The sequence below is a fragment of the Sander vitreus genome, unplaced genomic scaffold (assembly GCF_031162955.1).
Source record: "Sander vitreus isolate 19-12246 unplaced genomic scaffold, sanVit1 ctg296_0, whole genome shotgun sequence".
Classification (NCBI taxonomy): Eukaryota; Metazoa; Chordata; class Actinopteri; order Perciformes; family Percidae; genus Sander; species Sander vitreus.
In genome coordinates, this window is record NW_027595450.1 from 87,501 (window position 1) to 107,500 (window position 20,000).

Here is a 20,000-nt window from a genome sequence, read left to right on the forward strand (position 1 = left end):
TTCAGGTTCATAATTGTATTTTAAGGTTGTACTAGAATAGGTTTACATGGTTTAATTATCAAAAAACACCATATTTTAGTTGTACTGCTCATTGCTGCAGCTCCTCTTTTCACCCTGTGTTCAGGTCTCTGTTTTAGCTACAGAGTGAGACCTCTCACTGCTGGAACATCTTTGTTGGCAGTCGCACATGCTCAGTAGCTAGGTAAGGACTACGTGCTCAGTAGCTAGGTAAGGACTACGCGCTCAGTAGCTAGGTAAGGACTACACGCTCAGTAGCTAGGTAAGGACTACATCAGCTAGCTCGGTAAGGACTACATGCTCAGTAGCTAGGTAAGGACTACATGCTCAGTAGCTAGGTAAGGACTACATGCTCAGTAGCTAGGTAAGGACTACATGCTCAGTAGCCAGGTAAGGGACTACGTCAGTAGCTAGGTGAGGACCACGCGCTCAGTAGCTAGGTAAGGACCACGCGCTCAGTAGCTAGGTAAGGACCACACGCTCAGTAGCTAGGGTATGACTACACGCCAGTAGCTAGGTAAGGACTACACGCTCAGTAGCTAGGTAAGGACTACACGCTCAGTAGCTAGGTAAGGACCACGCGCTCAGTAGCTAGGTAAGGACCACGCGCTCAGTAGCTAGGTAAGGACCACACGCTCAGTAGCTAGGTAAGGACCACGCGCTCAGTAGCTAGGTAAGGACTACACGCTCAGTAGCTGGGTAAGGACTACATGCTCAGCTAGCTCGGTAAGGACCACATGCTCAGTAGCTAGGTAAGGACTACATGCTCAGTAGCCAGGTAAGGACTACACGCTCAGTAGCTAGGTAAGGACTACATGCTCAGTAGCTAGGTAAGGACTACACGCTCAGTAGCTAGGTAAGGACTACATGCTCAGTAGCTAGGTAAGGACCACATGCAGTAGCTAGGTAAGGACTACATGCTCAGTAGCTAGGTAAGGACTACATGCTCAGTAGCTAGGTAAGGACCACATGCTCAGTAGCTAGGTAAGGACTACACGCTCAGTAGCCAGGTAAGGACTACATGCTCAGTAGCTAGGTAAGGACTACATGCTCAGTAGCTAGGTAAGGACTACACGCTGAGTAGCTCGGTAAGGACTACACGCTCAGTAGCTAGGTAAGGACTACACGCTCAGTAGCTAGGTAAGGACTAGCTGGGAGACTTCTTCTAAACGAGGGACCACTTCCACCTTTGTGTTGAATACCTGCAGAACAGGGACATGGAAGTAGTTCTTTTGGAGATTAGGGTGAACTAGTGTGTGTTGTAGCAGTGGTCTGCCATTGAGAACGAGCTAGCATGCTAACGGTTAGCCCCCTAGCCCCCTCGTCTCAGCTAGTGACGTAGAAAGCCGTGCAGATGTTGACCAGCTGACCCGGAGACTGAAGACAGGACACATTCAGGAACCCCCAAATCCCAGAAAAAGTGATTTCTTCATAATATGGGCACTTTAAAGCAGGATGTCATGCTGTGATTGGATCATGAATTTGGCCAATTCTGGTTGGTTTACTGAAGAGTGAACGCCACTTTACAGCTGACAGTTTAGGGAGAGATGCTGGTGATTGAAGTAATTTAGAAGTCTTCCTGAAAGAATATACGCTGAGTGAAATTAAATCATTTATATCAAAAGTGCAGCCACAAAGAGAAGAGCAAAGCATTCAGCCGATGCCTGTTAACATCAGAATCTTCAGCTGCGTCTCAAACCGCCTACTTGCACACTTCAAACACTTAGTTTTAAGTATATCGTGTAGATAACACACTGAAAGTACCAGGATGACCCCCTAAAAACGGTCAAAAAGTTCAGTGTGGAACGATGGACCCTACTCGCACTAAACGGGCGCCGTCTGGACTATGCAGCAGAAAGGGGAGGGACCAGGGACGTCGACCGGCAGCTGATTGGACGAACACGTCACGTGGGTCTGGCTTCTCTCCGGATTTCACAACAGAGCGTAATGGAGGCTCGTTCAGAATACCATCTCGTTTTTTACGAAAATAGTTCACCGAAACGTGTTTCTGGAAGAGAAACAAGAGAGAAACAGGCCGTGCAGCTGCTGAATCTGTCTTCATTCAGATCAACAAAGGTCAGTTTAAGAGATTTTCGTCAGATGTTGAGAGGCGGCGAGCTGACTGCTCGTCATTTCCGGTAAGTGTTTTAACATAAGTGTTCTGTTTGGGACAACACTAACCATCCAAAGTGGGCACTACGGCAGGAAGTGGTCAGTGACCATTAGCAGTGGGACTACGGCAGGAAGTGGTCAGTGACCATTAGCAGAGGGACTACGGCAGGAAGTGGTCAGTGACCATTAGCAGAAGGACTACAGCAGGAAGTGGTCAGTGACCATTAGCAGTGGGACTACGGCAGGAAGTGGTCAGTGACCATTAGCAGAGGGACTACAGCAGGAAGTGGTCAGTGACCATTAGCAGTGGACGACGGCAGGAAGTGGTCAGTGACCATCCGAAGTGGGACTACGGCAGGAAGTGGTCAGTGACCATTAGCAGAGGGACTACAGCAGGAAGTGGTCAGTGACCATTAGCAGAGGGACTACGGCAGGAAGTGGTCAGTGACCATTAGCAGAGGGACTACGGCAGGAAGTGGTCAGTGACCGTTAGCAGAGGCACTACGGCAGGAAGTGGTCAGTGACCATTAGCAGTGGGACTACGGCAGGAAGTGGTCAGTGACCATTAGCAGTGGGACTACGGCAGGAAGTGGTCAGTGACCATTAGCAGTGGGACTACGGCAGGAAGTGGTCAGTGACCATTAGCAGTGGGACTACGGCAGGAAGTGGTCAGTGACCATTAGCAGTGGGACTACGGCAGGAAGTGGTCAGTGACCATTAGCAGTGGGACTACGGCAGGAAGTGGTCAGTGACCATTAGCAGTGGGACTACGGCAGGAAGTGGTCAGTGACCATTAGCAGTGGGACTACGGCAGGAAGTGGTCAGTGACCATTAGCAGTGGGACTACGGCAGGAAGTGGTCAGTGACCATTAGCAGTGGGACTACGGCAGGAAGTGGTCAGTGACCATTAGCAGTGGGACTACGGCAGGAAGTGGTCAGTGACCATTAGCAGTGGGACTACGGCAGGAAGTGGTCAGTGACCATTAGCAGTGGGACTACGGCAGGAAGTGGTCAGTGACCATTAGCAGTGGGCACTACGGCAGGAAGTGGTCAGTGACCGTTAGCAGTGGGACTACGGCAGGAAGTGGTCAGTGACCATTAGCAGTGGCACTACGGCAGGAAGTGGTCAGTGACCATTAGCAGAGGGACTACGGCAGGAAGTGGTCAGTGACCATTAGCAGAGGGACTACGGCAGGAAGTGGTCAGTGACCATTAGCAGTATACTGACAGAAGTGTGCGGTTTGAGACACAGCCTTTGTGATCATATTGATATTGCAAAAAAACATTAATAAGCTAAAAACTTGAAGCCAAAAGGACAAATCTGGCGCAAAATGAACCTAGAGGTTAATAACATATGTGTGCCGAGTCGACCACTCTCTCACGTTTTCATGCTAATCAAATAGAGGTGTTGAAATTAATCAAATAATGGATGCATTGAATCGTGGACGTGGACGATGCTGCATCGATAATCGGATAATCGGCCGGACCATAATCCATTATTTCTGTTTACAATTTAATGTCTGCCTAACAACCTTTCTGTTGACATATTCTGGGATGTTTTGCACATTCAGGACGTGCCGTGTGCTCAGTGCTGTAGCTTATTTACCCAGTTTATTTAGTATCAGAGCCCTGCAGAATGTTTTGTTGTTGAAGCTTGAAAAGCTATGAATTAAATATCCTAAATGGCTTTAATGGAAACGTGTGAAGGGTTAATAACATGTGTACCGAGTTGACCGTTCTCTGGGACATGTTTTCATGCTAATCTAATGTGTCTCTAGCTTGAATCAAGCTACCGTAAACCGGGGGTTAGCTGCTAACGCTAGCTTTCAGGGCAGAGGGTAAATCACTATTTTCTACTCCACTAACAAGGCTGAAAATATCACCACACTTCAACAGTAGCATAATGAGGGTAAATAAAGACAGTAGCGTTCGTGTTTACATGCGGCCGCCATCTTGGATAACTGTCATGACCAGTCGAAATACGAACGCCGTGTTTGAGCTATGTTACTGGTTACCGGTTGCATGGCGTTCGTGCCCTGAAAGCTAGCGTTAGCAGCTAATCACCGGTTTAGCAGTAGCTTGTTTAAAGCTAGAGACACATTAGATTAGCATGAAAACATGTCCCAGAGAACGGTCAACTCGGTACACATGTTATTAACCCCTAGGGTCATTTCGCACCGGAATTGTCCTTTAAACGTAAAGGTCGTTACACACCCACCAGACGGCCGTTACACCCCGACCAGACGGCCGTTACGCATCGACCAGACGGCCGTTACGCACCCACCAGACGGCCGTTACACCCGACCCAGAAAGCCCCTCGCACCGACGAGACGGCCGCTAATACGCACCCTACCAGACGGCCGCTGACGCGCCCAAACCAGACGGCCGCTGACTGGACCAACCAGACGGCCGCTACTACCTACCAGAAGGCCGTTACGCACCGACCAGGCGGCCGTTACGCAATCGACCAGAAATGGGTCACGACAACGCGACTCTGAAAACTCAGAGGCGGCCGTTACGCACCGACCAGACGGCCATTACACCCCAACCAGACGCCGACCGTCAGTAAAGCCAGTCTGACTGATCAGTCTCCCCGAGTTGGTCCAAGAAGTTCCTCAGAACACCTGTACAATTCAGCAACTGACGACGGACGACGGCACGAACACACCGAACAGACTCGAGTCACCGACCTCGCCAGACTGTCAGACGGCCGATTGAAATACAGCAAATCAAAACCCAATTCCACGTGCAGAGAACAAGAGTAAACTATTCTTTTGGGGCTTTTCCCTTTTATTATAAAGTGGATAGATATGAAAGGGGGAGAGAGATGGGGGATGACACGCAGCAAAGGACAGCAGATCGGTTTCGAACCCTGCGCCGCTGCAGGACTCAGCCAAAATGGGGCGAACGCTCTTACTGGGTGAGCTACAGGCCGCCCCAAGAGTAAACTGTTTTGAACACAATGACAAAGTAAAGTAAACAACAAGTAAACTCCTCGCCAACGAGTTTAGAAGAAAGCGTCATTGACAACTGCAACAAAACATTAATCATATATTCCATAATTGCAATAGACTCTACTGTTTAGAGCCCTCCACCAAACTCTAAATAATTAAGTCTAAATAATTCACACTAGACGGTGGAACTGTGTTTTTCAGGTGCAGCGGTATGAAGGAGCCTCCACCATCTACGGTCCGCACACGCTCAGTGCATACCTAAACAAATACAGAGGCCTGGCCCGAGCCATCGCACAGGTGAGACCGGACCATTACACCGTTAATTACCAACGCTTATCAGCCTGTTCTCATGAATCATACGTACAAATAGCTACGAGATGGGTGGGTCATAAAACACAGGACTACACGAACACAAGACTGTCACCCAGGAAACAGGTGTAAACCACAATCTTTTTCCTAAACTTAACCGCAATATCCGCCAAAACGACAGGCAGCTCGCGATGCCCTGTACCCGGCAAAAAGTCACCTTTTCTTGGTTTAACAGAGCCATCACCTACGGTCTCGGTCTCTCATTGGGACTGGGTCTCATTGGGACTGGGTCTCATTGGGACTTGGTCTCATTGGGACTCGGTTTCATTGGGACTCGGTCTCATTGGGACTGGGTCTCATTGGGACTTGGTCTCATTGGGACTCGGGTTCATTGGGACTCTGTCTTATTGGGACTCTGTCTCATTGGGACTGGGTCTCATTGGGACTCGGTTTCATTGGGACTCGGTCTCATTGGGACTCGGTGTCATTGGGACATGGTCTCATTGGGACTCTGTCTCAACTGTCTCTCATTGGGACTCGGTGTCATTGGGACTCTGTTTCATTGGGACTCGGTCTCATTGGGACTGGGTCTCATTGGGACTTGGTCTCATTGGGACTTGGGTTCATTGGGACTCGGTCTCATTCGGACTCGGTCTCATTGGGACTCGACTGTCTCTCAGTGGGCCTCGGTTTTGACTGTCTCTCATTTGGACTCGGTCCCGACTAGTTCTGGTCTGGGACTCGACAAAGCCCTGCTTTAAGATTTAGAGAATTTTCTGTTTTTGGATTAACAAAATATGTCCGTAAATTTAACATAAAAGCTACTGGTAACTTTCTGCCAGGACATTATCCGTGGTTTTACGGATTTCTTTGTTACAGTGAAGAATACCTAATATTTGACATAACTACTGCTCAGAATATCACATCGACATGGTTCCGATGTTACAACTTGTGTTATTGTTTTTGTGTTTTCAGGACAAAGTGTCGGAGCTGCCAGTTGGCCCTCAGCCTCCTTTCTTTGAGAAAAATCTCTTCAATCTGATGGGTGCACCGACCGTTGACAAAAAACCAGACAACAGCAGCTTTGGAGACGTCCTGCAGCAGGTTTACCCCGTCTACCGACAGGTAGGCAACAATGGAAAGTAACTAAATACATGTACTCCAGTACTGTACTTAAGTATACTGAACTAAATTATAAACGCAACACTTTTGTTTTTGCCCTCATTTTTCATGAGCTGAACTCAAAGATCTAAGACTTTTTCTAAGTACACAAAAGGTTTATTTCTCTCAAATATTGTTCACAAATCTGTCTAAATCTGTGTTAGTGAGCACTTCTCCTTTTGAGATAATCCATCCACCTCACAGGTGTGTGTGGCATATCAAGATGCTGATTAGACAGCAGGATTATTGCACAGGTGTGTCTTAGGCTGGCCACAATAAAAGGCCACTCTAAAATGTGCAGTTTTACTGTATTGGCGGGGTCCGAAAACCAGTCAGTATCTGGTGTTAGGGTTAGGGTTCATCCGTGAAGAGAACACCTCTCCAAAGTGCCAGACACCATCGAATGGGAGCATTTGCTCCATCAAGTCGGTTACAATGAAGAACTGCAGTCAGGTCGAGAGAGAGAGACAGACAGAGAGAGAGAGAGAGACAGAGAGAGAGAGACAGAGAGAGAGAGACAGAGAGAGAGACAGAGACAGAGAGAGAGAGAGAGAGAGAGAGAGAGAGAGAGCGAAAGAGAGATATGCCACACCTGTGAGGTGGATGGATTATCTCGGCAAAGGAGAAGTGCTCACTAACACAGATTTAGACAGATTTGTGAACAATATTTGAGAGAAATAAGCCTTTTGTGTACTAAAAAGTCAGCTCATGAAAAATGGGGGCAAAAGCAAAAGTGTTGCGTTTATAATTTTATTCAGTGTACAAATGTTTAAGGAACTACTTTGACTTCCTTCGACCTACAGTTGTTTTTATGTGAACATAGTGTATTTCTATCTGTGTTTCAGGGTGATGTTGTCTCGGTCACGTTCGTAGCAGGAAACCCCAGAAATTCAGGGGACATTGTAAGACCAAAATCTGCGTATTCCTTTGATTTGTTACTTTCTTTGTTTCTTGCTTTTTGTCCTCTCTAACCTCCTCTGTCTTTGGCTTCCGTTACAGAGAGATAAAACATTTGTTACTGTGGAGATTCACGATAACAGAACAAACAACTGGGAAGTCGTCTACACTGATGCATCATGGGAGACCAGGTAGGTTAGTGTGTACTCTATTGTTTACTTAAAGCTTCCCCTGAATTCCCAACCCGTTCTCTCCCCCAACTCTTAAAATACTGATGCTTGGTCAGTGACTCTCAGGATCAGATACTGATGCTAAAATCACCCTTTAGATGATGACGTAGTATGTAGAGAGACAGCAGTAGAGAGTAGTATGTAGAGAGACAGCAGTAGAGAGTAGTATGTAGAGAGACAGCAGTAGAGAGTAGTATGTAGAGAGACAGCAGTAGAGAGTAGTATGTAGATAGACAACAGTAGAGAGTAGTGTGTAGAGAGACAACAGTAGAGAGTAGTATGTAGAGAGACAGCAGTAGAGAGTAGTATATAGAGAGACAGCAGTAGAGAGTAGTATGTAGAGAGACAACAGTAGAGAGTAGTATGTAGAGAGACAGCAGTAGAGAGTAGTATGTAGAGAGACAGCAGTAGAGAGTAGTATGTAGATAGACAACAGTAGAGAGTAGTATGTAGAGAGACAACAGTAGAGAGTATGTAGAGAGACAACAGTAGAGAGTATTTAGAGAGACAGCAGTAGAGAGTAGTATGTAGAGAGACAACAGTAGAGTAGTATTAAGAGAGACAACAGTAGAGAGTAGTATGTAGAGAGACAGCAGTAGAGAGTAGTATGTAGAGAGACAGCAGTAGAGAGTAGTATATAGAGAGACAGCAGTAGAGAGTAGTATATAGAGAGACAACAGTAGAGAGTAGTATGTAGAGAGACAACAGTAGAGAGTATGTAGAGAGACAACAGTAGAGAGTATTTAGAGAGACAGCAGTAGAGAGTAGTATGTAGATAGACAACATTAGAGAGTAGTATGTAGAGAGACAACAGTAGAGTAGTATGTAGAGAGACAACAGTACAATAACTTCTTTCACCAGTAAATTGCTGTTGAACGACAAAAACAGAGAAAAGGGTATTTTCCTATAACTTTGAATGCACCATGAGGTGTACCATTTTCTAGTAAATGCAACATTTAGTCACACACACACACACACACACACACACACACACACACACACACACAAACCCTGTAGATACACTTTTCAACTTTTGTCGCCTTTTCCGACAGTTTTGTCTGTTTTTTCCAACGTTTTTGGCACTGTTACCGACAACAAAGTTAATTTACAGCCCTCAAAGATTCAGGGCTTTTGAGAAAACATTGGGGCCAGCCCTGTTTGAACACCGACCTTCGTCTCTCTGCAGGTTTCACTGGCTGAAAGGCTCCAACCAGCAGAGTAACTCGACCGTGGAGTGGCACATCCCCCTGTCGGCCCCCAGCGGCTCCTACAGGATAAGACACTTCGGACACCACAGACAGAGGAAAGGCCTGCAAGCCGTCATCACGCCGTACCAAGGCACGTCCCACGTCTTCAGAGTCACCGCCAGCTTCTACTATCAGTGAGATCTACGATTCGTCTGACGTCCAAGCTCTAAAATACATCCACGAATATGAATATAAAGATACATCCAGGAACATGAATATTAAAATACATCCAGGAACATGAATATAAAGATACATCTAGGACGTAAAGGATCTAAAAACATGTTTGTCCGCTGTATATTATACAGTATTAGTAGTAGTAGTAGTAGTAGTAGTAGTAGTAGTAAAGGATCTGAAAACATATTTTCCTGCTGTATATTGTGCAGTAGTAGTAGTAGTAATAGCAGTAGTAGTAGTAAAGGATCTGAAAACATTTTTCTGCTGTATGTTGTACAGTTGTAGTAGTAGTAGTATTAGTAGTAGTAGCAGTAGTAGTAGTAAAGGATCTGAAAACATATTTTTCCGCTGTATACTGTATGTATGTATTTCTTTTTAAATCCATCTTGTTGTATTGAGCGACTTCAGATTGTGTTGGAAGTTTTCAATCAATAAAGAATCACAGAATTGTTTTTGCAAAAATATTTATTTCAAACTCATCTGTGTAGAAACTTGTCAAGCAGCAGCAACGACAACAACAACAACAACAGGGCCGGTTATGGATCATCACAGCAACATCAGAGCACAGCTGAGAGCAGCAAACCAGAGGAAGATTGAGCTCCAGGGAGGAATAGTAGTTTCTGAGTCCAGTTCTTTTGGCATTTTCTTTCATGGTGTAAAAAGTGTCAGAAGACGAAATAAACGGGCGCCTGGTAGAGCACGCGCCCATATACAGAGCGGTCGCGGGTTTGATTTCAACTTGCGGTCCTTTGCTGCATGTTGTTCCCCCTCTCTCTTCCCTTTCATGTCTAAAGCTGTCCTGTCTAATAAAGGGTGAAAATGACACAAAAAATAAATTAAAAAAAATAAACGACAAAACATCAAAACAAAAAAGTCCAAAAATGTCCGACGATTTTTAAAAAACATTTTTTCAACTTTTTTGTACATTTGTGGCTTGTTTCTTGTTTTAGTCTTTTCTTTCTAGACTGACAAAAAAACAAAACAGGAAAAAGCAACAAAAGAACAAAAGTCAGAAAATGAAAAAAAAAACGCCTAAATATGTAGAAAAAGCTCAAAAAACAAAAAACGTTTTGACCATTTTAACGTCATTTTTATCGATTTAAACCCCCCCCCCCCAAAAAAAAGCAAAATTGTAAATAAAAAAAATATTTAATTTAATTTCATTTTTTGCTTTTTTCGTGTTTGACTCTTTCTCTAAACATTTGACATTACGCCAATATTTATGTTTTTTCCAACAAGTTTTTGGCGTTTTTCTCATAGTGTAAAAAGCGCCAAAAGATGAAATAAACGTCAAAATCGCTGAAGCGACAAAAACATTTTTAAAAAGCATCAAGACAGCAGAAGCGTTACTTTGTTTTGACGTTTTTTTTTAAAAACATTTTTTCAGCTTTTTTGTACATTGGGTCTTCTTTCTTGCTCGACTCTTTTCTGCATTTTTATGCTTTTTTCAATAAGTTTTTGCTTTCATAGCCTGATTAAAAAATACATTGAAAAATCAACAAAACAACAAAAAAGTGTAAACAAAATAGTGCCACAATTGTTGAAGAGCCAGAAAAACGTGATTATACGATCTCATAATTCAATGAACAATCATTTTTTAAAATACGCCGCAACTTTTGCTAAGTTATTGCAAGTTCCCGCAATTTTTGTAAATTTTTGCAAGTTCCCGCAATTTTTGCAAATTTTTGCAAGTTCCCGCAATTTTTGCAAGTTCCTGCAATTATTGCTAATTTTTGCAAGTTCCCGCAATTTTTCCAAGTTCCCACAATTTTTGCTAATTTTTTGCAAGTTCCCACAATTTTTGCTAATTTTTGCAAGTTCCCACAATTTTTGCAAGTTCCTGCAATTTTTGCAAGTTCCCGCAATTTTTGCTAATATTTGCAATTTTTGCAAGTTCCCAAAATTATTGCAAGTTCCCGCAATTTTTGCAATTTTTGCAAGTTCCCACAATTTTTGCAAGTTCCCACAATTTTTGTAATTTTTGCATGTTCACGCAATTTTTGCAAATTTTTGCAAGTTCCGCACAATTTTTGCATTTTCGCTAATTTTTGAATGTTCCCGCAATTTTTGCTAATTTTTGCAAGTTCCCACAATTTTTGCAAGTTCACACAATTTTTGCATGTTCCCGCAATTTTTGCAAGTTCCCGCAATTTTTGCAAGTTCCCAAAATTTTTGCAAGTTCCCGCAATTTTTGCTAATTTTTGCAAGTTCCCACAATTGTTGCTAATATTTGCAAGTTTTGTAAGTTTCCCGCAATTTTTCCAAGTTCCCACAATTTTTGCTATTTTTTGCAAGTTTTGCAAGTTTTGTAAGTTCCCGCAATTTTTGCAAGTTCCCGCAATTTTTGCAAATTTGTGCATGTTCCCAAAATTTTTGCAAGTTCCCGCAATTTTTGCTAATTTTTGCAAGTTCCCGCAATTTTTGCAAATTTTTGCCAATTTTTGCAAGTTCCCACAATTTTTGCTAATATTTGCAAGTTTTGTAAGTTCCCGCAATATTTGCAAGTTCCCACAATTTTTGCAAATTCCCACAATATTTGCAAGTTCCCGCAAGTTCCCACAATTTTTGCAAATTTTTGCATGTTCCCGCAATTTTTGCTAATTTTTGCAAGTTCCCACAATTTTTGCAAATTTTTGAATGTTCCCGCAATTTTTGCTACTTTTTGCAAGTTCCCACAATTTTTGCAAATTTTTGCATGTTCCCGCAATTTTTGCACATTTAAGTAAGTTCACGCAATTTTTGCATGTTCCCACAATTTTTGCTAATTTTTGCAAGTTCCCACAATTTTTGCACGTTCCCACAATTTTTGCAAATTTTTGCACGTTCCCACAATTTTTGCAAATTTTTGCAAGTTCCGCAATTTTTGCTAATTTTTGAATGTTCCCACAATTTTTGAATATTTTTGCAAATTTCCACAATTTTTGCAAGTTCCCACAATTTTTGAATATTTTTGCAAATTTCCACAATTTTTGCAAGTTCCCACAATTTTTGCTAATATTTGCATGTTCCCGCAATTTTTGCTAATTTTTGGAAGTTCCCGCAATTTTTGCAAGTTCCCACAATTTTTGCATGTTCCCGCAATTTTTGAATATTTTTGCAAATTTCCACAATTTTGGAAAATTTTTGCAAATTCCCACAATATTTGCACATTTAAGTAAGTTCCGCAATTTTTGCAAGTACCGCAATTTTTGCTACTTGTTGCAAGTTCCCGCAATTTTTGAATGTTCCCACAATTTTTGAATATTTTTGCAAATTTCCACAATTGTTGCAAGTTCCCGCAATTTTTGCAAATTTTTGCAAGTTCCCACAATTTTTGCAAGTTCCCGCAATTTTTGCAAGTTCTTGCAATTTTTGCAAGTTCCCAAAATTTTTGCTAATTTTTGCAAGTTCCCACAATTTTTGCATGTTCCCGCGCAATTTTTGCTAATTTTTGCAAGTTCCCACAACTTTTGCAAGTTCCCACAATTTTTGCAAATTTTTGCATGTTCCCGCAATTTTTGCAAGTTCCCACAATTTTTGCAAGTTCCCACAATTTTTTAATATTTTTGCAAATTTCCACAATTATTGCATGTTCCCGCAATTTTTGCAAGTTCCGCAATTTTCGCTAATTTTTGCAAGTTCCCGCAATTTTTGCTAATTTTTGCAAGTTCCCACAATTTTAGCTAATTTTTGCACGTTCCTGCAATTTTTGCAAGTTTCTATTTGCATGTTTCCCACAATTTTGCAAATTTTTTGCAAGTTCCCACAATTTTTGCATGTTCCCACATTTTTGCAAAATTTTGCAAGTTCCACAATTTTTGCAAGTTCCGTAATTTTTGCTACTTTTTGCAAGTTCCCACAATTTTTGCAAATTTTTGCATATTCCCGCAATTTTTGCAAGTTCCCACAATTTTTGCATGTTCCCACAATTTTTGCTAATTTTTGCAAGTTCCCGCAATTTTTTAATATTTTTGCAAATTTCCACAATTTTTTCTAATTTTTGCAAGTTCCCACAATTTTTGCTAATTGTGGCAAATAACAATTTTTGAATATTTTTGCAAATTCCCACAATTTTTGAAAGTTTTTGCAAGTTCCCACAATTTTTGCTAATTTTTGCATGTTCCCACGATTTTTGCAAATTTTTGCACGTTCCCACAATTTTTGCAAATTTTTGCACGTTCCCACAATTTTTGCAACTTCCCACAATTGTTGCTATTTTTTGCAAGTTCCCGCAATTTTTGCTAATTTTTGCAAGTTCCCAGCTAATTTTTGCAAAGTTCCCACAAATTTTTGCAATGTTCCCAAATTTCTAATTTTTGCAAGTTCCGCAATTTTGCTAATTTTTGCAAGTTCCCACAATTTTTGCTAATTTTTGACAATTTTTGCAAGTTCCCGCAATTTTTGCTAATTTTTGCAAGTTCCCGCAATTTTTGCAAGTTCCCAAAATTATTGCAAGTTCCCACAATTTTTGCTAATTTTTGCAAGTTCCCACAATTTTTGCCAATTTTTGCAAGTTCCTGCAATTTTTGCAAGTTCCCACAATTTTTGCTAATATTTGCAATATTTGCAAGTTCCCGCAATTTTTGCTAAATTTTTGCATGTTCCCACAATTTTTGCTATTTTTTGCAAGTTCCCGCAATTTTTGCAAGTTCCCACAATTTTTGCTAATTTCTGCAAGTTCCCACTAATTTTGCTAATATTTGCAAGTTCCCACAATTTTTGCAAGTTCCCGCAATTTTTGCAAGTTCCCGCAATTTTTGCAAGTTCTCACAATTTTTGCAAATTTTTGCAAGTTCCCAAAATTTTTGCAAGTTCCCGCAATTTTTGCTAATTTTTGCAAGTTCCCACAATTTTTGCTAATTGTGGCAAATAACAATTTTTGAATATTTTTGCAAATTCCCACAATTTTTGAAAGTTTTTGCAAGTTCCCACAATTTTTGCTAATTTTTGCATGTTCCCGCAATTTTAAAAATGTTTGCAAGTTCCCACAATTTTTGCTAATTTTTGCAAGTTCCCGCAATTTTTGCTAATTTTTGCAAGTTCCCACAATTTTGCTAATATTTTGCAAGTTCCCACAATTTTTGTAAGTTCCAGCAATTTTTCCAAGTTCCCACAATTTTTGCAAGTTCCATAATTTTTTAAAGTTTTTGCAAGTTCCCACAATTTTTGCTAATTTTTGCAAGTTCCCACAATTTTTGCTAATATTTGCAAGTTCCCACAATTTTTGCAAGTTCCCGCAATTTTTGCAAATATTTGCAAGTTCCACAATTTTTGCAAATTTTTGCAAGTTCCCAATGTTTTGCTAATTTGTTTGCAAGTTCCCACAATTTTTGCAATATTTTGCAAGTTCCACAATTTTTGCAAAATTTTTGCAAGTTCCCACAATTTTTGCAAATTTTTGCAGTTCGCATAATTTTCACGTTCCAAGTTGCTAATTTTTGCAAGTTCCCACAAATTTTTGCTAATTGTGGCAAGTTCCCACAATTTTTGCTAATTTTTGCAAATTCCCAAAATTTTTGAAAGTTTTTGCAAGTTCTCACAATTCTTTCTAATTGTGGCAAGTACCCACAATTTTTGCAAGTTCCCGCAATTTTTGCAAATTTTTGCAAGTTCCACAGTTTTTGCAAATTTTTGCAAGTTCCCACAATTTTTGCTAATTTTTGCAAGTTCCATAATTTTTGCAAGTTCCCACAATTTTTGCAAATTTTCGCAAGTTCCGTAATTTTTGAAAGTTTTTGCAAGTTCTCACAATTTTTGCTAATATTTGCAAGTTCCCACAATTTTTGCTAATTTTTGCAAGTTCCCGCAATTTTTGCAAGTTCCCACAATTTTTGCTAATTTTTGCAAGTTCCCACAATTTTTGCTAATTTTTGCAAATTCCCAAAATTGTTGCTAATTATTTGCAAATAATTTTTGACTAATTTTTGCAAGTTCCCACAAAGTTTTTGCAAGTTCCCACAATTTTTGCTAATTTTTGCAAGTTCCCACAATTTTTGCAAGTTCCCACAATTTTTGCTAATTTTTGCAAGTTCCCACAATTTTTGTAAGTTCCAGCAATTTTTCCAAGTTCCCACAATTTTTGCAAGTTCCGTAATTTTTGAAAGTTTTTGCAAGTTCCCACAATTTTTGCTAATATTTGCAATTCCCACAATTGTTGCTATTTTTTGCAAGTTCCCGCAATTTTTGCAAGTTCCCGCAATTTTTGCAAATTTTTGCAAGTTCCCGCAATTTTTGCTAATTTTTGCAAGTTCCCACAGTTTTTCCTAATATTTGCAAGTTCCCACAATTTTTGAATATTTTTGCAAATTTCCACAATTTTTGAAAATTTTTGCAAGTTCCGCAGTTTTTGCAAATTTTTGCAAGTTCCCACAATTTTTGCTAATTGTGGCAAGTACCCACAATTTTTGCAAGTTCTCATAATTTTTGCAAATTTTTGCAAGTTCTCATAATTTTTGCAAATTTTTGCAAGTTCCCGCAATTTTTGCACATTTAAGTAAGTTCTGCAGTTTTTGCAAATTTTTGCAAGTTCCCACAATTTTTGCTAATTTTTGCAAGTTCCCACAATTTTTGCTAATTTTTGCAAGTTCCCGCAATTTTTCCAAGTTCCCACAATTTTTGCAAGTTCCCACAATTGTTGCTAATTTTTGCAAGTTCCCGCAATTTTTGCAAGTTCCCGCAACATTTGCAAGTTCCCACAATTTTTGCTAATATTTGCAAGTTCCCACAATTTTTGCTAATTTTGGCAAATAACAATTTTTGCATATTTTTGCAAATTCCCCAAATTTTTGAAAATTTTTGCAAGTTCCCACAATTTTTGCAAGTTCCCAGCAATTTTTGCAAGTTCCCACAAATTTTTGCAAGTTCCGCAATTTTTGCTAATTTTTTGCAAGTTCTAATTTTTGCAAGTTCCCACAATTTTTGCTAATTTTTGCAAGTTCCCACAATTTTTGCAAGTTCCCATAATTTTTGCAAATTTTTGCAAGTTCCCACAATTTTTGCAAATTTTTTGCAAGTTCCCACAATTTTTTGCTAATTGTTGCAAGTTCCCACAATTTTTGCTAATTTTTGCAAATTCCTAAAATTTTTGAAAGTTCTTGCAAGTTCTCACAATTTTTGCAAATTTTTGCAAGTTCCCACAATTTTTGCAAGTTCCCACAATTTTTGCAAATTTTCTGCAATAATTTTGCAAATTTTTGCAAGTTCCCACAATTTTTGCAAATTTTTGCAAGTTCCCACAATTTTTGCAAGTTCCCACAATTTTTGCATGTTCCCGCAATTTTTGCAAATTTTTGCAAGTTCCGTAATTTTTGCAAGTACCCACAATTTTTGCAACTTCTCAAAATTTTTGCTAATTTTTGCAAGTTCCCACAATTGTTGCTAATTTTTGCAAGTTCCCGACATTTTTGCAAGTTCCCGCAATTTTTGCAAGTTCCCACAATTTGCAAGTTCCCACAATTTTTGCTAATATTTACAAGTTCCCACAATTTTTGTAAGTTCCAGCAATTTTTCCAAGTTCCCACAATTTTTGCAAGTTCTCACAATTTTTGCTAATTTTTGCAAATTCCCGCAATTTTTGAAAGTTTTTGCAAGTTCTCACAATTTTTTCTAATTGTGTCAAGTACCCACAATTTTTGCTAATTTTTGAATGTAACAATTTTTGAATATTTTTGCAAATTTCCACAATTTTTGCAAGTTCCCACAATTTTTGAAAGTTTTTGCAAGTTCCCACAATTATTGCAACTTCCCACAATTTTTGCTAATTGTGGCAAGTACCCACAATTTTTGCAAGTTCTCACAATTTTTGCTAATTGTGTCAAGTACCCACAATTTTTGCTAATTATGGCAAATAACAATTTTTGAATATTTTTGCAAATTCCCAAAATTTTTGAAAGTTTTTGCAAGTTCTCACAATTTTTTCTAATTGTGGCAAGTACCCACAATTTTTGCAAGTTCCCACAATTTTTGCTAATATTTGCAAATTCCCGCATTTTTTGCTAATTGTTGCACGTTCCTAAAATTTTTGCAAGTTCGGTAATTTTTGCAAGTTTTTGCAAGTTCCCACAATTTTTGCAAGTTCCCACAATTTTTGCAAGTTCACACAATTTTTGCAAGTTCCCACAATTTTTGCAAGTTCCCGCAATTTTTCCAAGTTCCCACAATTTTTGCATGTTCCAGCGCAATTTTTGCTAATTTTTGCTAATTTTTGCAAGTTCCCACAACTTTTGCAAGTTCCCACAATTTTTGCAATGTTCCACAATTTTTGCAAGTTCCCTCAATTTTTGCACTTTCCCGCTATTTTTGCACGTTCCCACAATTTTTGCACGTTCCCGCAATTTTTGCTAATTTTTCAAGTTCACACAATTTTTACTAATTTTTGCAAGTTCCCGCAATTTTTGCAAGTTCTCACAATTTTTGCTAATTTTTGCAAGTTCCCACAATTTTTGCTAATATTTGCAAGTTCCCTCAACTTTTGCACGTTTCCGCAATTTTTGCAAGTTCCCTCAATTTTTGCACTTTCCCGCTATTTTTGCACGTTCCCACAATCTTTGCACGTTCACACAATTTTTGCAAGTTCCCGCAATTTTTACAAGTTCCCGCAATTTTTGCAAATTCACACAATTTTTGCAAATTCACACCATTTTTGCAAGTTCCCGCAAATTTTAAAAGTTCCCGCAATTTTTGCACGTTCCCACAATTTCTGCAAGTTCCCACAATTTTTGCACTTTACCACAATTTTTGCAAGTTCCCACAATTTTTGCAAGTTCCCACAATTTTTGCTAATTTTTGCAAGTTCCCACAATTTTTGCTAATATTTGCAAATTCCCGCATTTTTTGCTAATTGTTGCACGTTCCTAAAATTTTTGCAAGTTTTTGCAAATTTCCACAATTTTTGCAAATTTTTGCACTTTCCCGCTATTTTTGCACGTTCCCACAATTTTTGCACGTTTCCGCAATTTTTGCTAATTTTTGCAAGTTCCCTCAATTTTTGCACGTTCCCACAATCTTTGCACGTTCCCGCAATTTTTACAAGTTCCCGCAATTTTTGCAAGTTCCCACAATTTTTGCTAATTTTTGCAAGTTCCCACAATTTTTTGCAATTTTTCGCACGTTCCTCAATTTTTGCAAGTTTTTGCACTTTCCCACTATTTTTGCAAGTTCCCGCAATTTTTGCACGTTCCCACAATTTCTGCAAGTTCCCACAATTTTTGCACTTTCAAACAATTTTTGCAAGTTCCCACAATTTTTGTAAGTTCCCGCATTTTTTCCAAGTTCCCACAATTTTTGCTAATTTTTTCAAGTTCCCACAATTTTTGCAAATTGTCGCAAGTTCCCGCAATTTTTGCAAATTTTTGCAAGTTCCCCGCAATTTTTGCACGTTCCCACAATTTTTGCACGTTCCCGCAATTTTTGCAAGTTCCCACAATTTTTGCAAGTTCCCGCAATTTTTAAAAGTTCCCGCAATTTTTGTAAGTTCCCGCATTTTTTCCAAATTCCCACAATTTTTGCTAATTTTTTCAAGTTCCCACAATTTTTGCAAATTGTTGCAAGTTCCCACAATTTTTCCTAATTTTTGCAAAATCCCACAATTTTTGCTAATTTTTGCACGTTCCCGCAATTTTTCCTAATTTTTGCAAGTTCCCACAATTTTTGCTAATTTTTGCACGTTCCGCAATTGTTGCTAATTTTTGCAAATTTCCACAATTTTTGAAATTTTTTGCAAATTTCCACAATTTTTGAAAATTTTTGCAAGTTCCCGCAATTTTTGCACGTTCCCACAACTTTTGCACGTTCACGCAATTTTTGCTAATTTCTGCAAGTTCCGCAATTGTTGCTAATTTTTGCAAATTTCCACAATTTTTGCTAATTTTTGCAAGTTCCCGCAATTTTTACAAGTTCCCGCAATTTTTGCAAATTCACACAATTTTTGCAAGTTCCCTCAATTTTTGTACTTTCCAGTTATTTTTGCACGTTCCCACAATTTTTGCACGTTTCCGCAATTTCTGCAAGTTCCCACAATTTTTGCAAATTGTTGCAAGTTCCCGCAATTTTTGCTAATTTTTGTAAGTTCCCACAATTTTTGCAAATTCACACAACTTTTGCAAATTCACACAATTTTTACAAGTTCCCGCAATTTTTTAAGTTCCCACAATTTTCATCGCATAAAATTGCATAAATATCCTGCATATTCCATCCCATTTTTTAGAAAAATCTACCGCATAATCAAGGATTTTTTGCCCGCAACAATCACAAAAAAACTCTTTTCTGGAAGGACTGACATAACCTGCCGCTTAATGTAAATAAAACCAAAGAAATGAGTTTTGACCCCAGGTCTATACTCAATGCACACTCCAGATTGAAGGTGTACTTCTTGAGCAGGTAACAAAAATACAAGGATTTAGGCATACAATTAGACAGTCAGTGGTCCCATCACGTTGAGTATGTTTGCTCAAAGATAAGTCAGCGTCTATATTTTTTAAAGAATATTTAGAGTTCATGGAGTGGACAAAGAGATCACGCTACTGTTTTACAAGGCAGCCATTGAATCTATTGCACGTTATTGCGTTATGGTTTGGTAACCTGTCCTTTAAATTCAAATCATGAAACCGCAGTTTTTGCAAGTTCCCACAATTTCATCGCATAAAATTGCATAAATATCCCACATATTCCATCGCATTTATTAAGAAAACATGCCGCATAATCAAGGATTTTTGCCCGCAACAATCACAAAAAAACTCCACATTTTTCTCGAAGGACTGAAAAGTGACAAAACCTAAAAATATATTATATTAATAGAAGTTTCATTCTGGCCACAGACACAATGTCATGTCCCATTATCGTCTTAAAGTAGAAGATAAACTGTCTCTCACATCACATACATGATCAACAGGTAAGTCAGTCGTGGACCCGACAAAGCCCCT

At 39.5% G+C, this 20,000-nt stretch overlaps 1 protein-coding gene across 1 annotated transcript in view; it reads left to right on the forward strand.

Annotated features, from left to right (window-relative positions):
• The window catches only part of asah2 (N-acylsphingosine amidohydrolase 2), a 32,304-nt gene extending 23,049 nt beyond the window's left edge, over positions 1 to 9,255 (forward strand). Inside the window, exons 15-19 of the mRNA XM_078244750.1 lie at positions 5,286 to 5,381; positions 6,369 to 6,518; positions 7,400 to 7,456; positions 7,554 to 7,642; positions 8,868 to 9,255. Coding sequence (XP_078100876.1) covers positions 5,286 to 5,381; positions 6,369 to 6,518; positions 7,400 to 7,456; positions 7,554 to 7,642; positions 8,868 to 9,066 — 591 coding nt within the window. The 3' untranslated portion in view covers positions 9,067 to 9,255. The remainder of the gene's footprint in view (positions 1 to 5,285; positions 5,382 to 6,368; positions 6,519 to 7,399; positions 7,457 to 7,553; positions 7,643 to 8,867) is intronic.
• Positions 9,256 to 20,000: the final 10,745 nt, after the last annotated feature.